The sequence below is a fragment of the Triturus cristatus genome, chromosome 8 (genome assembly GCF_964204655.1).
Source record: "Triturus cristatus chromosome 8, aTriCri1.1, whole genome shotgun sequence".
NCBI classification, from domain to species: Eukaryota; Metazoa; Chordata; class Amphibia; order Caudata; family Salamandridae; genus Triturus; species Triturus cristatus.
This window is the reverse complement of record NC_140591.1, coordinates 759632991-759654106: the sequence shown is the minus strand read 5'-3', so window position 1 is coordinate 759654106 and position 21116 is coordinate 759632991. Positions and strand designations below refer to the sequence as shown.

The window sequence follows — 21116 nt, the reverse complement described above, 5'->3', positions numbered from 1 at the left end:
CAATTAGGTGCTGTTTGTACAGCCAATCCTGAGCAGGTAGGCACAGTTTTCTTGCTAGCATTAGGGCCCAAAGTGGCTTTACTATACCACTGTTCTTTTGTATTTTGTAAATTGGGGACACAATGTTCTGGATGCAGATTGTAATATTCACCGTCTCTTCTCTTTCTGCTGCTTTAGAGTCTTCCCTTTTAGTATATTTCGATGTTTCCTCCTCAGATCAACTTAGAAAACGTTATGGGCGTCAGACAATTTAAAATAAATTCCATAAATACAGTGGTAGGCATCTACTTTTGTGCCAAAATTCCATGTTGGAAGGGAGAACCTACAAACCCACCTCAGGGACTTTGGGCTAGCTCACTATGATCACTCTAGATCATCCAGAGTCGGCGTTTACACCTCACCTATTTCAGAGTTCACCAGCCGCCACTGCTTCGATTCTTAACTTTGTGAATGGGAACTTACCAGGTAACCCTCAAGTACATTTCTAATGTGTGGGATAAAATACATGGACAATGCTTGCATTGTAAAGGCATCGCGGTGTAAACACAGCGATGTAACGTCATATATTCGTTAATAACTGCTTGCTCATTTATTCAACATTTTTATATGAATACTTGTGCGCAGCAACTAAACAGTAGCTGGTGCTGCTGTTCACCAAGAGGGCCGCATTTAAAGGTAAAGAGGGCTGCAAGAGGCCCCCGGGCCGTACTTTGATTATCACTGATCTAGCCCAATTATTTTAAATAACAGAATCCTGTCCTATGATTCAATCTTCAGCCTTTCAGCGCATGTGTTTACCCTTATGTTTGACCAAGGACTACTAGCCAGTTCTTGGTTCAGTACCCTTAAACAGGGCTTATTTGCTTTGCTTGTCCACTAACATTCGATTTTTGATAAAAAAATCAGGACAAATGCCAAGGCGTGGAGTGGGACATATTCTATGATAGTTCTAGGTCTATCAAATATTTTGACTTGTATCCCCAATTGATGCTCTTCTTGATGCCAGCGATGATGTGTTTATAACTGCCACCCTATCTATTCTTTGGGGAGTATTGCCCCCATCTTATGACTGGTATTGTGTCAAAAATTGTACATCTAGAAGCAGGGCCATATTTAACCCATATCCTGGCTTTGAACCATGCCACCCAGATGATTCCCCTAAGTACCCTTCCTTCAGGGTGATGTTTCGCACCACCCCATAATGCGTGTAATTTTTACTACACTTCACTTAAAGGGCTGCGTGTCCTATCTGCTTGTCTGTCTCTCATGTTTGTGTTCCATTTAATCTGTCTACTTTGCTGTTTGCGGACATACACATCCCATGCTCCACAGTTCAGGATTACCAAATCGGCAAAGTAGGCACTGTCCTATGGGCCCCACTCCATTTAGGGGTCCCACGACCAGATTCATAAAACAGTTATTTCTGAAAATCTCATCTTCTGGCAGCTGTCGGTTTGTAAAAAATAAATCCGGTGCATTGTTTATTGGAGATAATTTACGAGGGGGGCCTCGAAATTTCGACTGCCTGGGGGTCTCCGCGGAGTATAATCGGGGACTGATGCTCAATGCTTTTTAGGTCTCGCCTGTGAAAGCAGCGCGAAGCGCTGCTGTCCGCAGCGAGATCTATTGTTGCTGACTTGCCTCGGAAGTGGGACAGGAGATGGGCGCGCGCAAGGCTTTTGGTGGATTTGAGCCGGTGTACGCGCATTTACAGCTATGCGGTGTGCACATCTCCTGTGCCCCTTCCGTCCATGCAAGCCAGCTGCATGCAGTAACTGCGCCAACAAACACAACCAGCCGCCCCCAGCCAGTGCACGCGTACTCGATCAAACACACGCACCAGCCCCCACGGTACAACTGAGCCCCACTCACCGGGCTCTTTTGTGGCTGCTACAGGCTCCGTCTCAGGACTCCCCTGGTCTAATCTCCTCCGCCTCACATGACCTGGCACATGCGGGGCTTCCCTCACTCATGGGAGCCCCGCACTTGCATCTGCGGCCTCTGCCGCCACTTCTTACCCAGGACTTCTCATTTCTTCTACCGCCACCGCGGGGCTCTCCCTCAGGCATTGGAGCCCCGCATCACCACTTCTCCTCTCGGCCAGCCACTCCGTGGGCGCGGGCTTCCCGCGGAAGGCGGAAGTCCCGCCCCACGACAGGCATGACGCTGCCTGACTTCCGGTTTCCGCGCCGAATCGGGCCGGCGGCGGTGATACCTTCACTCCAGATTCAGCCAGCAGGGTCGGAGCACTGGCGCAGAGAAAGCACTGTAGCATGCAACTGGCTTTCCGCAGCCCTGCAGGCCATTGACAGGCATCAATCAGCCTGCCAGACAATCTGCTGGTTCCCCCAGAGGGCCTTCATGCGCCACTGACTGGCACAGCATGAGCAGCTCCTATCTAGTCACCCGCTGTCAAACTTACAAAAAAAGCGCTTGATTTCTCCTTGCCGAAGCCCCTTGCCCCAAACACTCCCGGTGCTTAGTTAGCCACAACCAGGTCATTAAGATTGGGGATGGGGGGAGGGGAGAATGAGCTTCAGATTTTCCAACACTCACGCTGGGATATAACATAAAAGTACTGTTTACGAGGGCAGGGCGCATGAGGAGGCTTAAGGGGCAGTGGAAAGGGCGAGCAATTTGGATTGGTAAGGGTACTAAGCGAGTGAAAACACAGTATTTTGTAAGCTTACCCGCAATTTGAAGACTTTGAAAACAGACAAAGGGAGTGTGTGTGCGTTTTTGCGTATGGGAAAAGTTGTGGTGAAATCCGACTTATACCTCACCATACAAGACTGAAAGCACTTGTACCCAACCATTTACAAGAAAAGAAATGTATTAGGGGGTATAACACTCAACCCCCCACGCTAAAACCACCCCTGACCACAGCAGCGCTGTTTGTGTCAGCATGCAACACATTCCCCACTGTACCCTCACCGGATGATAGCACATTGCTTCCAGGCCTAGTGCTGGACATGGGCCAGAGAAAGGGAATGTGGCCTCAAGCTAGTGCTGCTATATAGGACATGCCACCGGTTTATGCATGGCTCTCTATTTCCTTCTTACCCCTCCTATCAGTATGTTAGTTGCCAGTCGTGTTTTTTAGGGGCCTGTGGTGACCACTTCGTTTAGGCCCTGTACTTCGATGTACTTTCCGGAGCCTGCTGTTGGGAGTCCACAGAAGATGGTGGTGAGGCCAGAATAGTTCTGCTTCTCTTCCCAGGTCCCGGTAGAGCTGTGCAGGCTGAGAGGATGTGGGGTGCTGGATTCCCTAGCAGCGATTGTGCTCTAGACCAGTGCTTTCAAAAGTTTTAGAATATCCACCCACTCTTTTACATGACAAATATTCACGATCCGCCTAGTTTCAATGGACATGAGGCTGGCAATTTTTTAATAGAACTAAAAGCGTCCTGTGGTAGGGCGCTGTCATTTACAGATAGCATATTTTGCATTGAAATTGGCACTAAATTTGCAGACATGCAGTTTTAATGATAAAACTACATTGCACGCAAATGATATGTATGGAAACTGGGTTTCAGTGAATATTTATCATTTGCGTATCACCAAGAAACAGTGACTTCATTTGTTTAAATCCTATTATTTGTTTCAATCACATTTCAGAATTACCAACAAAATGTGTGCTTCATTGTTGCTTTCCAAACTACTGAATGTGTACAGTTCATTTGCAGGTATTTACAGTCTGCTGTGTTTTATAAAAAAAATACCATCCTGCAGCCTTTCCTTTCACACTCTGTACTGCTGGGAGATTGTCACATAGTTCACTTTACTGTTCTTTCTTTGACTGCGAAGTGTGAGGAGTTTGTGAACCCAAGACCCATGTTAAACAAGCATATGCAATGCAATATGTCTCGCATTTTAGAAACAATGACCTATTGGCATTGTAAATGGCAATGCCTTTTATTATAGCAGGTTTTTAAACATAAAAAGGCATTGTCATTTACAATGCCAATAACTGAAAATCCTTCAATTGCGAGACCTTTTGCATTGCAAATGCTTGTTGTGTTTAGAGATTTACAATCTTCAATTCAGAAACCCTAATAATGGCATTTTCAGTGTATGCAAGGGATCCCTTCCCTCATGAGTTCGTGGACTTTGTTTAAAACCTCTGAGGGAAAAGAAAAGATACCTAGTTACATGAGTGGGTCCTTGTTCATTGACATCCGTCGATAAAGAGTTGATGTGTGCACTGTATGTACAGCTCTGATCTCTGGGATAACCCTGGCAGAGAGTACCCAAGCTGTGGTCTTCTGAGTAGGCTGTGCAAGATGGAAGCTGAAACATGCATCCATCTGATCATTGGATGGGGAAAGACTTTTGAATTCTGAGAAAGACATGCCTGTAAGCTGCTCCATGATGAGCGCCTGACCCGATAGACAAATCTGAATTCATTTGTGAAGCACCAGAGTAATGTGACAGAAGTATATGGTGCATGTTGGAACTGAACCGAAAGGTTAAAACATGCTTCTGAAGGGCAGCTACTAATGAACAACTACATCCATATTAGGGGCTACTTAGGAAACTCCTAGATAGTGAATGTTTTGGCATTCTTTATATAACCTGATAGATAATTTCAAATTGTATTTATTAAGAAAAATGTGGCCTTTTATGAAAATGTTATATATATATATATATTCACTTAAAAAAACCATAGGTTTCACACATGTTATAGTTAGGTGGATATTTCACTCGTAAAAAACCAATGAAATTCCCCCGTTCTAGTTAGTTCAGATAACTATAACTCGCGCGCCCGCAATGCACTGCTGATGATGTCACATATTACATCACTCATGACATGGTCAGTGACATCACTCATGACATCACTGATGACATCATCGTTGTGATAGAGTGGCGGTCGCGCGAGTTATAGTTATCTGAACTAACTATAACGGGGGAATTTCATTGGTTTTTTACGAGTGAAATATCCACCTAACTATAACATGTGTGAAACCTATGGTTTTTTAAGTGAATTTGCAAGGTTTTTTAAATGCTAATTCCTAACTATAACGTGTATGAAACCTATGGCTTTTTCAGTGAATTTGTACGGTTTTTTAAATGCTAAGATATGTATGTATTATTATTTTTTTTATATATTTATTTTACAATAAACTACGTATTAAAATTTATTATTTTTGGGTTTTACACCTTGCGCGCACGGTGCGCGCACCCCCGCGAGTTTTAAAAAAAAAAATTACATTTTTTTTCTTCTGCCTTTGGGGTCCTTCAGGGACCCCCTGACAAAGGCTAGGGGGTCAGGAACTCTCTACCCTGCCCCCTTTTCACGTTCGCCACCTTCCTTTTTCACTCTCGCACTGAAAACAAACAAAATGGCGGCCGACACTTCCTGATTTCGACCGATTCGAACGTTGACTAACATGTAACCACCAATCAGAATTACGCTCGCGCACGTTAGGGTGCTCGCACCGTGCGCGCACGGTGCACGCACGGTACGTGCTTATAGATATTTATATGCGACCGCCACTAGATAAATATATATATATTCACTGAAAAAACCATAGGTTTCACACATGTTATAGTTAGCGGAAATTTTACTGATAAAAAACCAATGAAATTCCCCCGTTATAGTTAGTGCAGGCAACTATAACTCACGCGACCGCAATCCTCTGCTGATGCTAATACTGTATTTAGACACTTATTTACCCATGTCTTCTTCCATACATTTTTAGCTATACATATATTACAAATATTTTTTTTTTCATAAAGACACATATGTCATCAGCAGAAGATTGCGGTCGCGTGAGTTATAGTTGCCTGCACTAACTATAACGGGGGAATTTCATTGGTTTTTTATCAGTAAAATTTCCGCTAACTATAACATGTGTGAAACCTATGGTTTTTTCAGTGAATTTGCAAGGTTTTTTAAATGCTAATTCCTAACTATAACTTGTGTGAAACCTATGGTTTTTTCAGTGAATTTGTACGGTTTTTTAAATGCTAAGTTACTTTACGCCATTCGTGGCGTGCGCACCCACTTAACGCAGTTCGTTCCGTGCGCGCACGGTGGGCACGCGGTGCGCGTTGCCCACGTTACGCTAGATGGGCCATGTACGCACGATGTGCTTCGCGCACCGTGCGCACATGGAGGACATATGATGCACTTCGTTTTTAAAGGTAATATTTTAATTTTTCGCAGTAGTTATAAGCCATGCACAAATGGTGCCCTTCGGGCACCATTTGCACATGGGGTGGAGAGAGTGTGGATAATTTTTTTTTTAAATATTTTATTTTTTAATATTTTCGTTTTTTACTTATGTGATAAGCCATGCACAATTGGTGACCTTTGGTCACCAATTGCATACGGGGTGGGGTTAGTGTGGATAACTTTTTTTTTTTTATATATTTTTACCGTACGCGTACGGTAAGCGTAATCGGCGAAATTAGCGAAAAAATAAAAATTCCGTTTTTGGCCTTGGGGGATCTTTGGGGACTCCCTCTACATGGCTATGTGTGTGGGAGCTGTCAAAACAGCCCCTTTAAATGTTTTTGTGCTTTGTTTGTTAATCATCTCTCTCAGTGCGAGAGAGAAAATGGCGGCCGCCGCTTCCTGGTTTCAGCCGATTCGAATGTTTACTAAGATCTAAGAGCCAATCATAATCGCGCTCGCGCACGCCACCGTACGCGTACGGTAAGCGTACCGTAAGCGCACCGTAAGCTGGCTCAGATATATATATTGATTTAAAGGCTATTTTCTCAGAATCTACTGAACAGATTTACACCAAACCTACAAAAGGCACTTCCTTGACCTGAGGACTACCTCTCTGCCAAATTTCTAGTAATTCTGTTCAGCCGTTCGGGCTGTAGCCCTGTCTAAAGGTCCTATGGAAAAATGCATGGGAAAAACGCGTTTTGGGACCCCCCTTTTATCTCAGCCCCCGCTTGACGAATCCCCCCGAGACTTTCAGGGTAGGAGCGGAGCGTAGCGCCCCACCTATTTTGAAAAATTCGCGAGGATTCGTCGACCGGCGCCAAAGTTATTCAAAATAGAATGTTGCGGATTTCCTATGGAAACGTGGTCCTAACTATAACTACCTACTGGCGACCGCCAGTAGGTAATATATATATATATATATATATATATACACACATATATATATATATATATATATATACATATATATGTGTATATATATATATATACAAAACATATTTCAACTTTACAGAAACACACAGTCACTGGATGATGTCATCAGTGATGTCATTTGAGATGTCATCAGTGATGTCACTGACCATGTCATGAATGATGTAATATATGACGTCATCAGCAGTGCAAAAAAAATATATATATATATATATATATATATATATATATATATATATATATATATATATATATATATATATATATATATATATATATATATATATATATATATATATATATATATATATATATATATTTATTTATCTACTGGCGGTCGCCAGTAGATAGTTATAGTTAGGACCGTATTTCCATAGGAAATCTGAAAATTCTATTTTGAATAACTTTGGCGCCGGTTGACGAATCCTCGCGAATTTTTCAAAATAGGTGGGGCGCTCCGCTCCTACCCTGAAAGTCTCGGGATGATTAGTCAAGCGGGGGCCGAGAAAAAAGGGGGGTCCCAAAATGCATTTTCCCCATGCATTTTTCCATAGGGACCTTTAGTCCAAGGTACAGCCCGAACGGCTGAACAGAATTACTTGAAATTTGGCAGAGAGGTAGTCCTCAGGTCAGGGATGTGCCTTTAGAATATCTGGAGTCAATCTGTTCAGTAATTCCTGAGAAAATGTCAGTTAAAAGTACATATATATCTATAAGCGCGCACCGTGCGCGCACGGTGACGTGCGCGAGCGCAATTCTGATTGGTTGTTAGATGTCAGTAAACATTCGAATCGGTCGAAATCAGGAAGTGTCGGCCGCCATTTTGTCTCTCGCAGTCTGAGGCAGTGAAAAACAAAGGTGGAGAACGTGAAAAGGGGGCAGGGTGGACAGTTCCTGACCCCCTAGCCTTTGTCAGGGGGTCACTGAAGGACCCCCAAGGGCGAGAAAAACATTTATATTTTTGACGAAAAAGCGCGGGGTGCGCGCACCGTGCGCGCACGGCACGCACAACGCATCGTGGGCGCTCGGTGCGCAAAGCGCACCGAGTGCCCACAGAGCGCGCACGGTGCGTGCACGGTGAAAAACCTGGAAAAAAAAATATTAATAAATACATAACTTAGCATTTAAAAAACCGTACAAATTCACTTAAAAAACCATAGGTTTCACACATGTTATAGTTAGGAATTAGCATTTAAAAAACCTTGCAAATTCATTTAAACAACCATAGGTTTCACACATGTTATAGTTAGCTGGACATTTCCCTCGTAAAAAACCAATGAAATTCCCCTGTTATAGTTAGTGCAGGCAACTATAACTCACGCGACCGCAATCCTCTGCTGATGACGTCAGATATTACATCACTGATTACATATGTGTCTTTCTGAAAAATAAATATTTGTAATATATGTATAGCTAAAGATTAATGGAAGAAGACATGGGTAAATAGGTGTCTAAATACAGTGATGTAATATCTGACGTCATCAGCAGAGGATTGCGGTCGCTTGAGTTATAGTTGCCTGCACTAACTATAACGGGAGAATTTCATTGGTTTTTTACGAGGGAAATGTCCAGCTAACTGTAACATGTGTGAAACCTATGGTATTTTAAGTGAATTTGCAAGGTTTTTTAAATGCTAATTCCTAACTATAACGTTTGTGAAACCTATGTTTTTTTAAGTGAATATATATATACATATTCACTTAAAAAACCATAGGTTTCACACATGTTATAGTTAGCTGGACATTTCACTCGTGAAAAACCATTGAAATTCCCACGTTATAGTTAGTGCAGGCAACTATAACTCACGCGACCGCAATCCTCTGCTGATGACGTCAGATATTACATCACTGTATTTAGACACTTATTTACCCATGTCTTCTTCCATTCATTTTTAGCTATACATACATTACAAATTTTTTTTTTTCAGAAAGACACATATGTCATCAGTGATGTAATATCTGACGTCATCAGCAGAGGATTGCGGTCGTGTGAGTTATAGTTGCCTGCACTAACTATAACGGGGGAATTTCAATGGTTTTTCACAAGTGAAATGTCCAGCTAACTATAACATGTGTGAAACCTATGGTTTTTTAAGTGAATTTGCAAGGTTTTTTAAATGCTAATTCCTAACTATAACGTGTGTGAAACCTATGGTTTTTTCAGTGAATTTGTACGGTTTTTTAAATGCTAAGTTATGTATTTTTTATTTTTATTTTTTTAAGGTTTTCCATTGTGCGCGCACCGTACGTGCACGGTGCGCTTCGCGCACGCGCGCCCACGTTACGCAGTTTGCGGAATTTTTCCGTTTCTACCGTACGTGCACGCTACGCGTACTCCGCGATTTTTCATATAAAAATTAAAAGATATTTTGGCTTTTGGGGGTCCTTCTGGGACCCCCTGACAAAGGCTAGGGGGTCAGGAACTGTCCACCCTGCCCCCTTTTCACGTTCTCCACCTTTGTTTTTCACCCCCTCAGACTGCGAGAGACAAAATGGCGGCCGACACTTCCTGGTTTCGACCGATTCGAATGTTTACTAAGATCTAACAACCAATCAGAATCGCGCTCGCGCACGGCAGCGTGCGCGTACGGTAAGTTTTACCGTACGCGCACGGTGCGCGCCTATAGATATATATATTGATTTAAATGCTATTTTCTCAGGAAATACTGAACAGATTTACACCAGACCTGCAAAAGGCACATCCCTGACCTGAGGACTACCTCTCTGCCAAATTTCAAGTAATTCTGTTCAGCCGTTCGGGCTGTAGCTTGGACTAAAAGTCCTATGAAAAAATGCATGGGGAAAATGCGTTTTGGGACCCCCCCTTTTTCTCAGCCCCCGCTTGATGAATCCCCCCGAGACTTTCAGGGAAGGAGCGGAGCGCCCCACCTATTTTGAAAATTTCGCGAGGATTCGTCAATCGGCGCCAAAGTTATTTCAAATAGAATGTTGCGGATTTCCTATGGAAACACGGTCCTAACTATAACTATCTACTGGCGACCGCCAGTAGATAATATATTCATATATTCTTTTAAGTCGAAACAAATTGTTAAAAAAGACTCGCAACTAAGTGTTCGAGTTGCACCAGTTTGAAACTGCCCCACCCCACTGAGGAATCTAGCATTCTTATGTGTGTTTTTTTCTCAAGACTTTCCTATTGTGGTTCTGTTGCAGTCTTGTTCAGCTGTCTGATAACAGTTGTTTTGAAGTGTATTTCAGGATAGCATTGTTTTGATCACATTGTCTAGCGGAATCGTGTGGCCATGTATTTAGCTTCGAAGTCTCTTCAGATCAGGGCAGACCAGGAAGCCTCTTCAGATCAGACTCGCTTGCTGTGATTGTATGAAAGAAGCAAAGTTTTTTCCCAAAGACATTACTTCTTGATAGAGTCGATATGTTCTCCCTGCATTATGACCCTGGAATTTATTATAATTGGTTAGCTTAACTACTTCCATCAACTCTACTTTTGCTGTTCTCTGATTTCCCCCTTGATATTGTTTTTTGTCTGTCCGTAAAGAAAAATTAGGTCCATGTAAAAAAAATTATTTTACCTTGCATGCATGTGTTTGGAAACCAAGACTATTTTCCTCAAGATCTAACCAATCCGTACTTAGAAAATAGTTATTCTTGTTGATGAAAACCTTAAGCTATTCTGGTACATAAAATAATCTGTATATATGTGTTTGTTCTTTCCAGCGGACATTGGTGGAAAAGCAGAAGTTGCTCACAAGGCAGCATGAAGACGCAAAAGAATTGAAAGAGAATCTGGATCGAAGGGAGCGCATTGTCTTTGACATTCTAGCCAGCTACTTGAGCGATGAGAGCCTGGCGGACTACGAGCACTTTGTGAAAATGAAGTCTGCACTGATCATTGAGCAACGAGAATTGGAGGACAAAATCAAACTCGGGGAGGAACAACTCAAATGTTTGACGGAAAGTCTGCCTCTTGACCGGATCAAATGAGGAATGCACGAGCTGCCTGCTAACACTGACTATCAGGACACTGTGCGCTCAGTGTGGTTGTGGGCGCATGGAGAGTGAGGACTTTAAGTACAAAAGAGGTCTGCTGTTCATGTTGCTATCCAAGAGGAAAGATAAGGCATGAATCAAAATGCCTCTGACAATAGCAATACTATTCCAGTTTTGTTTGGCCTAACATGAGATATTGTTTCTGGATACTCAGTATGAAGCCTGCCTGTACAGTTCTGCTTCTTTCTCTCTCCTTAGACTCTCCACAAAATGTGATGCGTGTAATCTTCAGTGCATATTAACGATGCATTTTGGGAGCCATTGCAATATTGCCTTTACAGAGGAGTGATTGTAAGCGTTGTTTACCGTCAACAGCGCTCCAGAGGTTGCTGAAGCTTTCAAGGCAAGATGAACGAAGAAACAAGGGTTGTCTCAGCAAATACATTCTGGAAGGAGGGGGAATATTTGCTTTTACTCTTACCTGTTCAAAGATTCATAATGCTGTTTTTTAGAAAGGTTTGACCCACACATATAATGCTTTACATTTTATTATACTTGCGGATAGCACCTACTTCCTTGAAGAAAAGAGTGGTAAACAAACCAAGGAATATTATTCTGGACCCAGGTATTAACTGCAAAAGGTCCCTAACTTATGGTCATTTTCCGCTTCATTCCAAGTTAAGAGCTAAACTTATTCACAACGCATTCCCAGAAAACCATATGATATTTAGTAACATCATAACTGATAAAGTTGGATCCCGACTCTAGATTCCAAGTACACTCTGCTGTAATGGATGTTTTGGAACACCTCAGTGTAGAGTGACTTTTGTGGAGAATAAAAGTTCTGTAGTTGATCTGGTATAGAATTACTGTTCAGTGTGTTCTGGTCAGTTCCAAATAGAACAACAGTAAAATGAGGAGTACGCAAAGTTGTTGAATTTCATTGTGGTACAGTCTTGAGGCCATGGTCATTGTTGACACACAAAGGGTACTCCCTGCTGAAAGGAATGCTTAGTGATCTATCTTAGAGCGCAAAACATGAGGATCAGCCGTGCTCAAATTTCCATCAAGAGCAGTAATCTACTGAAATCCCACAACAAAATGGACATTTCTTCTCTGGTTTCTAATATAAATTGCAGCCCACCAGGATCTGCCACCTGCTTCTCTTCAGCTTGTGAAACCGAATGGTGTTGTGTTTTCCCACGGGATATGCACTGTTTGCCTTCACTTCTATATCAAATAGAGATGAGCAATCAACATTCTGCAAGCGGTGCAATACGTGTGGCTATGTTAGCGGTGCAATAAAAATAGCAAAGCAGCATTGTCATCTTCCTTCCCCTGTGCTCATCATCAGTGAAGAAGATATAAACCCTGTGATTCCAAATGTATTGTGATTTCTATGTTTTGTAAACTTCTGAATGAATGTAACAGTGACAGATTGTGCCTGGGCCCTACTGCTTCATGACCAATCTAATATTGTTGTCTTTGTCTCTACCCATTGGTTCTTGTTCGTTATTCTACCTGTAGCTCTTTCACTTTATGAAGTTTCATTTTCTATTTTTACCGGAGTAGCCTAAATCATGAAATATGTGAGGATAAAGTTAGAATTAGGACAAATGTTGGGCCTTACCTGGACCTAAGAAATTGTATGTCGCAAAACAGTTTGGCACAAACAGCAGTGCATACACTGAGTCACTTTATCATAAGTGCTATTTTTTCAGTGTTTTTGAGTTTATTTTTTGCATCTGCTCATATTATAAATCTCCGCCTTTATGTTCACACTTATGCTCATTCTGTTAGTCATACCATCTTTTTTCCCCAAGGAAATGCTTTCACCCATCAAATCTTTCCATACTTCGAAATGTCTTGTTGGTGGGACTTTGCTTTACGTTTTAAGAAAGTGGGTAATATTTTTCTCAGCCTGTATATTCTGTGAACCATTTCGTCCCAAGTTTGTCTTCTTGATGGGCTCTTAAGCTGGCACTCCAGTGTGCTTTTTCCAGGCTCTGACTTCAGCTCACCATGGCTTTTATTTGCGAATGCCTTGTGTCCAGTACAATCTGCCTATTTAAACATGATCTGAATTTATTTCCATTTGTCACTCTGAAGACCCTTGATCCCCTACGGTAATACAGCCATACTACAATTGCCGTACGTTTTCCTATTGGTCTTCTAGTGGATGATAAATTGGTGGGACAGTAAAGGAGGAATCGCAGATAAAAATGAGCAAAACTACTCTTGTGAAGCTAGATCATTATTTTTGCGGATGCTCTGATTCTCATTGGAAAAATATTATTTTTTAGTAGTTTCAAAACACATTATTCTGTCTCATATTCCACCAGTGCCATCCATGTGATAAATGCTGCCTATTTGAACCTAAAGAAACACTGTTCACTGTGTTGATTCCTTATCAACAGTCTACATTTTCCATCGTAGATGGCCGTATCGGGTTGAAAATTGAATCTCTTAAGTGTATAACCACTGTGGTTTTGACCAAAATTTGATTTGCACTACTCCATTTACCACTACGTCAGTATGAATAGGTTTTATATACTACAGAGTCTTCTTTGCAGCTGGTCGCATCAGTAGCACAACTGGTTAATACGTAGACCTGTAATCCTTGTAACCGTAGTCTTGTCTGCTACACTATGTTGGTGGTAATTTATTTTGGCCCACAGCCAACAACACGTTTGAAGGCGGTCTACTGAATGCTACTCTTCAGCCTATACCTCAAAACAATTGTTGAACGACTTCAAAAAATGTTTAAAAGGCAACAAGACAATGAGGTGTTCTTATCCATTATTAGCATTTCAAGCTGCCCCAGTGTGTTCCCATGCTCAGCCTATTTGGGTAAGTGTCCAGGTAGGATAGACTAGACCAGAAAGAGCAGTGGCTTACAGTTAACAAGCAACATAACTTTAATAGTAACGCCTTGGTGGTGATAGAAGCTTAATTGTTAAATGTTTGATAACCAAGATCTAATCCACTGGAAAGTGATTAATGGAGCAATGTATCTGTATAAATCATTCTTTAAAGTGCATTTGATTGTGGCCGGAATACAGGTACTTTGAAATGTACTTACTTAGGTAGAAGGCAGGTGCTTTGCCATGCCTGGTAATATGTACCTGGATTCTGGCTTGAAAACTAAACTCCTGTTAAACTGCAGAGGTGCGGATTTTCCAACATTTTTTATGCTGTGACTGTAAAGCTGTGTTTTTTTGTTGTTTAGAAAACAGGGGAACTACAAAAAGTGTTGTTTGAATGGTTATGTCACGTAGGCGATCTATGATAGATATTTCCCTGCTGCCACTTCTGTATTCTTTTATGTGATGCACCAAATACGCTTAGCAGTTTTCATGATATACAGGACAGCATGTTCGCTCTAGCCACGCATAATCTAAATACCCATCTTCTCTCTGTTACAATGTTAGTATTGCTGTACGTTTTATTACTGTGTTTGTGGTGAGAGTATTTGTAACCTGTGAGCACTGTTCCCATCTGATTGTTTTCATATCTTCCTTGTCATTTTAATATAACGTCTGAGGGCGCACTATCTCATGTTCAATAGAAATGTACACTAGTTCTTAACACTACTTTCTAAAACCTGTATTGATAGATAAAACAGGACATGACTGCTTCTCAGTATAATGTGTAAATCTGTAAATATCTATATTATTTCTTTTTTGTTTTTATTTTATTTTTTTATTAATCTGGTGCTGATCTTTTGTCTTTGGCATCTTTAGGTCATTGCAAATGTTTTGCTATTTTAGACTTTGGATTTTTAGACCACTTTGTATAGGAATCCGTGCTTATATAGGGCTAGTAATCAACATTGCTTTTAGTTCAACAGCCCGATGGCTGCTGATTTCCAGGCCTCATTTCTGACATGTCCTTATTCACAAATGCCGCACTGCTTGATGTTGAGGAAATAAACAGTGTAAGTGATATTCAGTCATTGAGTTGAAGTGTACTTTTTTTACATAGCGAATACAAATCATATGAATTTACAGCTGTATTTCAGGTGTAATGTTGACTGGTTTCAAAGCTGGAGAGTGGACTGTGTATAAATGAACTGTCTCGTGCCACAGGGCACTCTTTATAGCTATTCATACCTCACCCAGAGCCCCATTCAAGGCAGTAGAAAGTCCTGAGCTCATTCGTATTCCTGTCTCTGAAAATCCTCACTTCTAGTCCATTTATACTTGAACCTGCGATAGCAGAATCGTAACTAAGTATCTGCTTGTCAGTTTTGACAAACCATCCATCTCACCTCAGGTCATTTAAAAGAACAAGATGTCTTCTGCAGGTCTGGCCGATTCTAGGAGCACAATTGCATTGACAATCAAAGTTAGGAGTTGGTCACCTTAATAATACTCGAAAGCTGTCGTCTTTTAAGGTCATAGTCCTCAACGAAGAAATGTTTTGGGTGCATAACAATATGCAACTCTGGGTGGTAATTTCAAATACCTGCAAGACCAGTGTAGGTGCATTACCATTTAATGTGATGCAGTATTCTACTGGCTCCTGTTCTCATGAGGTTGTTCTCTGGAGCTCTGCAGTAAGCAAGGCAGTTTTCAGTCCTAGTACTGAATCACCTGAGAGAGGTAATGAGATTCTGTTCTATTTCATAGCTCAGAAAATTACTCCATAAAAATCCAGCCTCCATTCAAGTCCCGCCTACTGTTTGACTATCACAGTCTTACTTAAATTCCTTTTTTAGTGCTTTCGAATTCACCAAAAGTGAGCAAACTAAAGCCCTAGTGCACACTCTGAAATCCATCACATATGCTTTTCACGCAGGCCCCGTCCTAATTTTCAAAGCTGCTGTTACAGCACCTGCTGTCCATATCTTGGCAATCCTTTAAACACTCCTGCCAAACACACGTCTCCTGCTTCCCTAAATAAAAAAAGCCTTGGTTGTTTTAAGAATAAAAAGTCTAACCTCAGTGCTATCATATAGCAGCCTATTGCCTAGTATCCAACCATTCTGTCTCAAAAGGCTAGAAAAAGGAACAACCCTTCAACTTTAACAGTTTTTTTTTACTAGGAGAGTTCCATAACAAACATTAAAGTGGTCAGCTGCCAATCTTGGAAGCAATGAGATGTTATCCCAATTTTGTCTAAAATGAGTCACGTGCCATTTGTGATATTTGCATGTGTCAGTATTGGTCTTGCTGTAGACGTCTGCATTTGATAGCGTTAATCTCAACACATTGATAATGGTTCTTCTACCAAGCAGTCTTTCCGATAAGGACTGATAACCAGTACTACTCTCTGTAATCTTTACTTACTTAACTTTGTGATGCACCAAGTGTGTGTGTGTGTGTGCGTGCGTGCGTCCGTCCGTCCCTGTCCAATGCAACAGTTTACAGCACTTGCTCAGAGTTGGAGAAAATAAAGACATGTCGTTATTAGCTGAATCCCTACCACCCATCAAATTCCAGAAGTTTTGATATAATTCCAAAATTAAATTAATGCTGGTTGGGGCAACACCCAATATGAATACCCTCATACCATGTTCATAAACTGTTCATTACCCTTAGAAATTGCCTCCTATGCCAAATGAGCAGGGTCACCTGCAAATTCAAACTGAACTAAGCGTTTAGGCCTGCGTTTGGTTCACCTTGGGCTACTCATTGAAGTAAAACCACTGCTATTGCTTTCCTTGAAATTGCAGATAACTTTGTCAACCCAAGTAATTAGCCAGTCCTGCAACCTTGGCGTATTTTATTTTAAACCATAGTTTGAATGACATGTTTACCACCACTAATAATTCTGTAATACGTAGTGCTTCTTTCATTAACCATTTTACTCTATTGCCTATGGATTAAATCAGTGCATTACAATCCAGAAATCACCAACAGATCAGATTGATACAGCAATTTGTTGAAATTATTGCAGCAAGATTAAAGCTATAATCTGGACAAATGACCATCAGGTTTAGATATTTGAGTCAAGTTAATAATAGATAACTCACAATTCCAAATGTTTTTTTAAATGAGCTTCAGCATGCTGACCTTGATGCTTAGAAAATGTATTTATCAAATTTACCCACTTGTCTTGTTGCATCTAAGTGTAGTTACTTGGAGCATCTGTTCATCTATTTACTAACTGATGTTTGCACTTAAAATTCAGTTTGAGGTTAAGGTCCTACTTAAGCAGAATATTCTGACTTCTGTAAACATGACGTGAATGAGATGCCTATTTAGAACTAAGATGCTACCAAATGCTTTGGACACTGTCCACATCAAACTGGGAGCCTTATTCCATTGAACCGTACCCAAGAAATTAAGAACTAATTTGTGTCATCTTTCCAAATCTAGAAAAGGTGCTTGGCTCTCCCAAAAAGAAAATTATCTTCTCCACAATAAAGACACTCGCATACATCTTCTTTACATGTTACCCAACATTCATAACACTAAATGTCCAACCAGAGCACCTCAGTGTATCAGACTCAAAATCAATTTTGGAGCTACTGGCCAAATAGAATGACTGTTTCTTGAAACCCTTTATTGAGTAGGTCCCATCATAATTCAAATATACCACAGATATGATCAGGAAATCTTGAGTTTAATAAACAACATAATTTTCTAGTTACTTGGGATATGCAACCCTTATACATCAACATCCATCAGGAAGCAGTATTGGAAGGAATAGAATTCTGTTTAGAATGAAGGGAGTGCCAATTAATTCATAAGCACACTGGCAAAGATGTGTTCATCTAAGAATGTTTTTAAATCTAGGGGTGAGTTCTGTATGCAGATGAAGGTAACATGCAATGGCTGCCATTTCTCTCCAGAGATGGCTTTTCTGTTCATGAACCAGAATGAACACACATTGTTTTATGATCAAAATCTTTTTAAATATGAAATTCTCATGTGCATTGTTAGACCAGGCATCCTTGGCGTGGTTTCCCGTCTTTTTGCCTCTACCTGCTGTATTTTGTGTGGTACAGCGGCCAGGGCGGCTGACTCCGGAACACGGGGGCTCACGGTTCGATCCCCGGCGCTGGGGGCAGGTTAGCCCAGCACCTTGTGAGTCTGGGCAATAGCTCGCTTAATCTTCCCGACGGCCCCCTTTAAATGCTGTAAGTAGTAGTTGTAGTAGTTTTTTGGACTGTGTGCTGGACTTCGTTTTTGCTGTTTTGTGTGCTCTGGGCTCTTTACCTCTGCTGTTCTGTGCTAAAGTGCAGGTGCTCCCTGGGAAGATTGTGATTATGATTGATTGGTCAATTCAGTGAGCCAGCAGTTGAAGGTGCAGAGGTTGTGTTTGAGATTGGGAGTTTGAAATCCTAATCAGTGTCTCAAACTGAAGCAGATCTGCATGGATCTTAATTGCCCTGTTAAACGTTCCTTAATGTAAGAGGAGCTGCAAAAGGCGCTGAGGGCCTTTTGAGCAGCAAGAGAAGCTGGAAATTAGTACGTGGATCTGGAGGTATAGCACCATCAGGGGGACTTTGGAGCTTAGTATCTGCCTTTGGAGGAAGCGTCCTCCAGGGGTGGCAGCAGTGTGTCATATAGGGGTCTGTCCCCAGAGGAGCTTGAGGACAGGCGACGGGCCAGAGAGCATGAGCAGGAGCTTGAGAAGCTCAAGTGGGAAATGGAAACCAAAAAACTGAAAATGAAGCAAAGGCAACAAGAGAAGGAGAAGCATCAGACCCTTGCTCTGGTGGAAAGGAAGTTTATTTTGGCTCATGAGTTGAGTATCAAGGAGCTGGATATCAAGGCCAAACAGGCACAGTCCAGCACAAATGGTGGTAGCATGCGTCCAGTGCAATCTGAAGGGAGAGTGCACAGACCCAAAAATCAAGTGAAGGATTACAAGAGGGAGGATGACATACACTTGTGGCTTCAGGGGTATGATATATCTTATATCATGCACCAGGTCCCTGACATACACTGTGGTCGGGTCTGTGGAAGCACTTTGAGGTAGAGGGGAGGGACACTTTGAAAGCCCTAGGGCTATCACAGCATCTCATCTACTCTGACACGAAGGATTCCCTGATCACTAGGTATGGTCTCACCCCAGAGCAATACAAGAACAACTTTAGGTCCTGCAGGAAATCTGATTCCCAAACATGGCTCGAGTGTGTTGATAATTTTTGCAGAGCACTGGATGGTTGGGTGAAGGGCAGCCAGGTAACAGACTATCAGGTGTTGTATAATTTGATTGCATGGCAACACTCGTATAGTCTTTCTTTTCCAGAGCTGCACCAGCATCTGATTGACAGCAAGCTGTCTGACCCCAGAAAGCTTTCTCAGGAGGCAGACTGCTGGATGAGTGCCTGGGTCCACAAGAGGCATGAAGGGGACTCTGCCACTGATGAGCAGGGTCCCCAGCACCAGGGTAAGCAGAGGGAAGTCTCTAAAGGGTCTCCATCTAGTTTCCAGGGTAAGGGGTCTCAGGTTCCTTGAGGGTAGGCGTGAGTCCATCCATGCCTGTTGATTGTTTTCTGGGTAATGACCTGGAGGATTCCCCTAGGGGTGAGGTGCCACACCAGTCACACTTAGAGATGGTGAAGTTGCCTGAATTCGTGATCACTCAGTCCATGACAGCCTGCAAAGCTGATCAGAAGGACCTGGAGCCTGAAAGAGTGGCCCAGGTGCCTGCCAAAAAGAGGGGGGCAGGGGGCACGGGAAACCTGCCTCAGACATTCCCACGGTCTGTGAGGAGGCTGACCATGCCCTTCCGTTGTCGGTCTGTTACAGCAGGCTGCGGGCCAGGCAGCTGGCAAGGAGTCTGAATCTCACTGGATTTATTGGGAGAAGGGTCTCCTGTATAGTGAGCCTAAGGTTGCTGAGCCTGGGGCAGCCTGTGTGCTGGTGGTACCTCAGAACCTTCCTACTGGGTCTAACATATGATGTCCCTTTGGCAGGACATTTGGGAAAAGACAAGGCCTTTGGTAGGCTTGTCACCCACTTCTTTTGGCCTCAAATGCAAAAGCATTCCGATACTCATTGTAGGACTTGCCAGGCATGTGGCAAGAGCAGAGGGAGATGGAAGGCTTCACTCCAGCCTTCCCTTGTCATGCGCACCCATTTCGAGCAGGTAGGCATCGACACTGTGAGGCCTCTGGACTATAGGACAGCCGTGGGCAACAGGTTTATCCTGATCTTGGTGGACCATGCCACCCAGTACCCGGAGGCTATCCCTCTAAGGACAATGGCGGCACCCTTGGTGGGCTGAGCACAGATTTGTTTCCCACATAGGTTTTCCCAAGGAGGTGGTATCTGACCTCGGTCTCAGCTAGGGGCACTGGGCCTTCGATGCCGGCGTCTCTGGTGCCAGAGGGCCACTGAGGATCCAGTGAAGACGCCCCCGAAGCCGGTTGTGCCCCTAACCGACGTCAACCCCAGCCTCTCCCCCAACTTGGACCCGGTGCCAGACCGACGTCGGTACGGCGCAGGAGGGTACTTTTGTACCGCTGTTCATCCCTGGCATTCCCTATCGCCCTGAATGGTAGCCAGAGGAGGGTGAGGTGGACTGGGAGTGGTCTGGAGACCCTTTAGCTGAGCAGCTTGATGAGACGGACTGGCGAGAGGAACTGAGTGATGCCAGTGGTCTCGATACCTCCCCAGACCTTGGCATACTCCCCCCCACCATGGCTATGAAGGAGGGAGCTTCTTACGGTGTTGCGTAGGGCGACTGAGGCCCTGGGCCTTGAGCTTCCTACAGGACTAACCTCCTGACTGAGGTACTTCAACCGGCAGCGGCCTCTTCGGAGCCCCTGCTGCCTTTTAATGAAGCCCTCACAGACATCCTTCTGGGCACTTGGTCCAAACCCAGCACAGGGGGTCTGTGGACAGGATGATTGCCCCGGGCAACACATTTTTCCTCTCCCAACACAACAACCCGAAAGCTTGGTGGTCCAAGCCTTGTCTTGTAAGGGCGCATTCGCTACTGCTCCCCCAGATAGGGAATCGAAGAAGCTGGACCACCTTGGGGAGAAGATGTTTTCTTCTGCCAGCTTAGAGCTGCGGTCGGTGAACACCACATGTCTCTTGGGCCGTTATTCCCATACAGTGTGGGATACG

General features: G+C 42.9%; 1 protein-coding gene across 5 annotated transcripts in view; it reads left to right on the top strand.

The window, feature by feature from the left end:
- The window catches only part of SHROOM2 (shroom family member 2), a 463222-nt gene extending 448189 nt beyond the window's left edge, over positions 1-15033 (top strand). For all 5 annotated transcript variants that reach the window (XM_085622195.1, XM_085622198.1, XM_085622197.1 and 2 more), the window contains one exon: positions 10810-15033. In XM_085622195.1, coding sequence (XP_085478321.1) covers positions 10810-11076 — 267 coding nt within the window. In that variant the 3' untranslated portion in view covers positions 11077-15033. The remainder of the gene's footprint in view (positions 1-10809) is intronic.
- The last annotated feature ends 6083 nt before the right edge of the window (positions 15034-21116 follow it).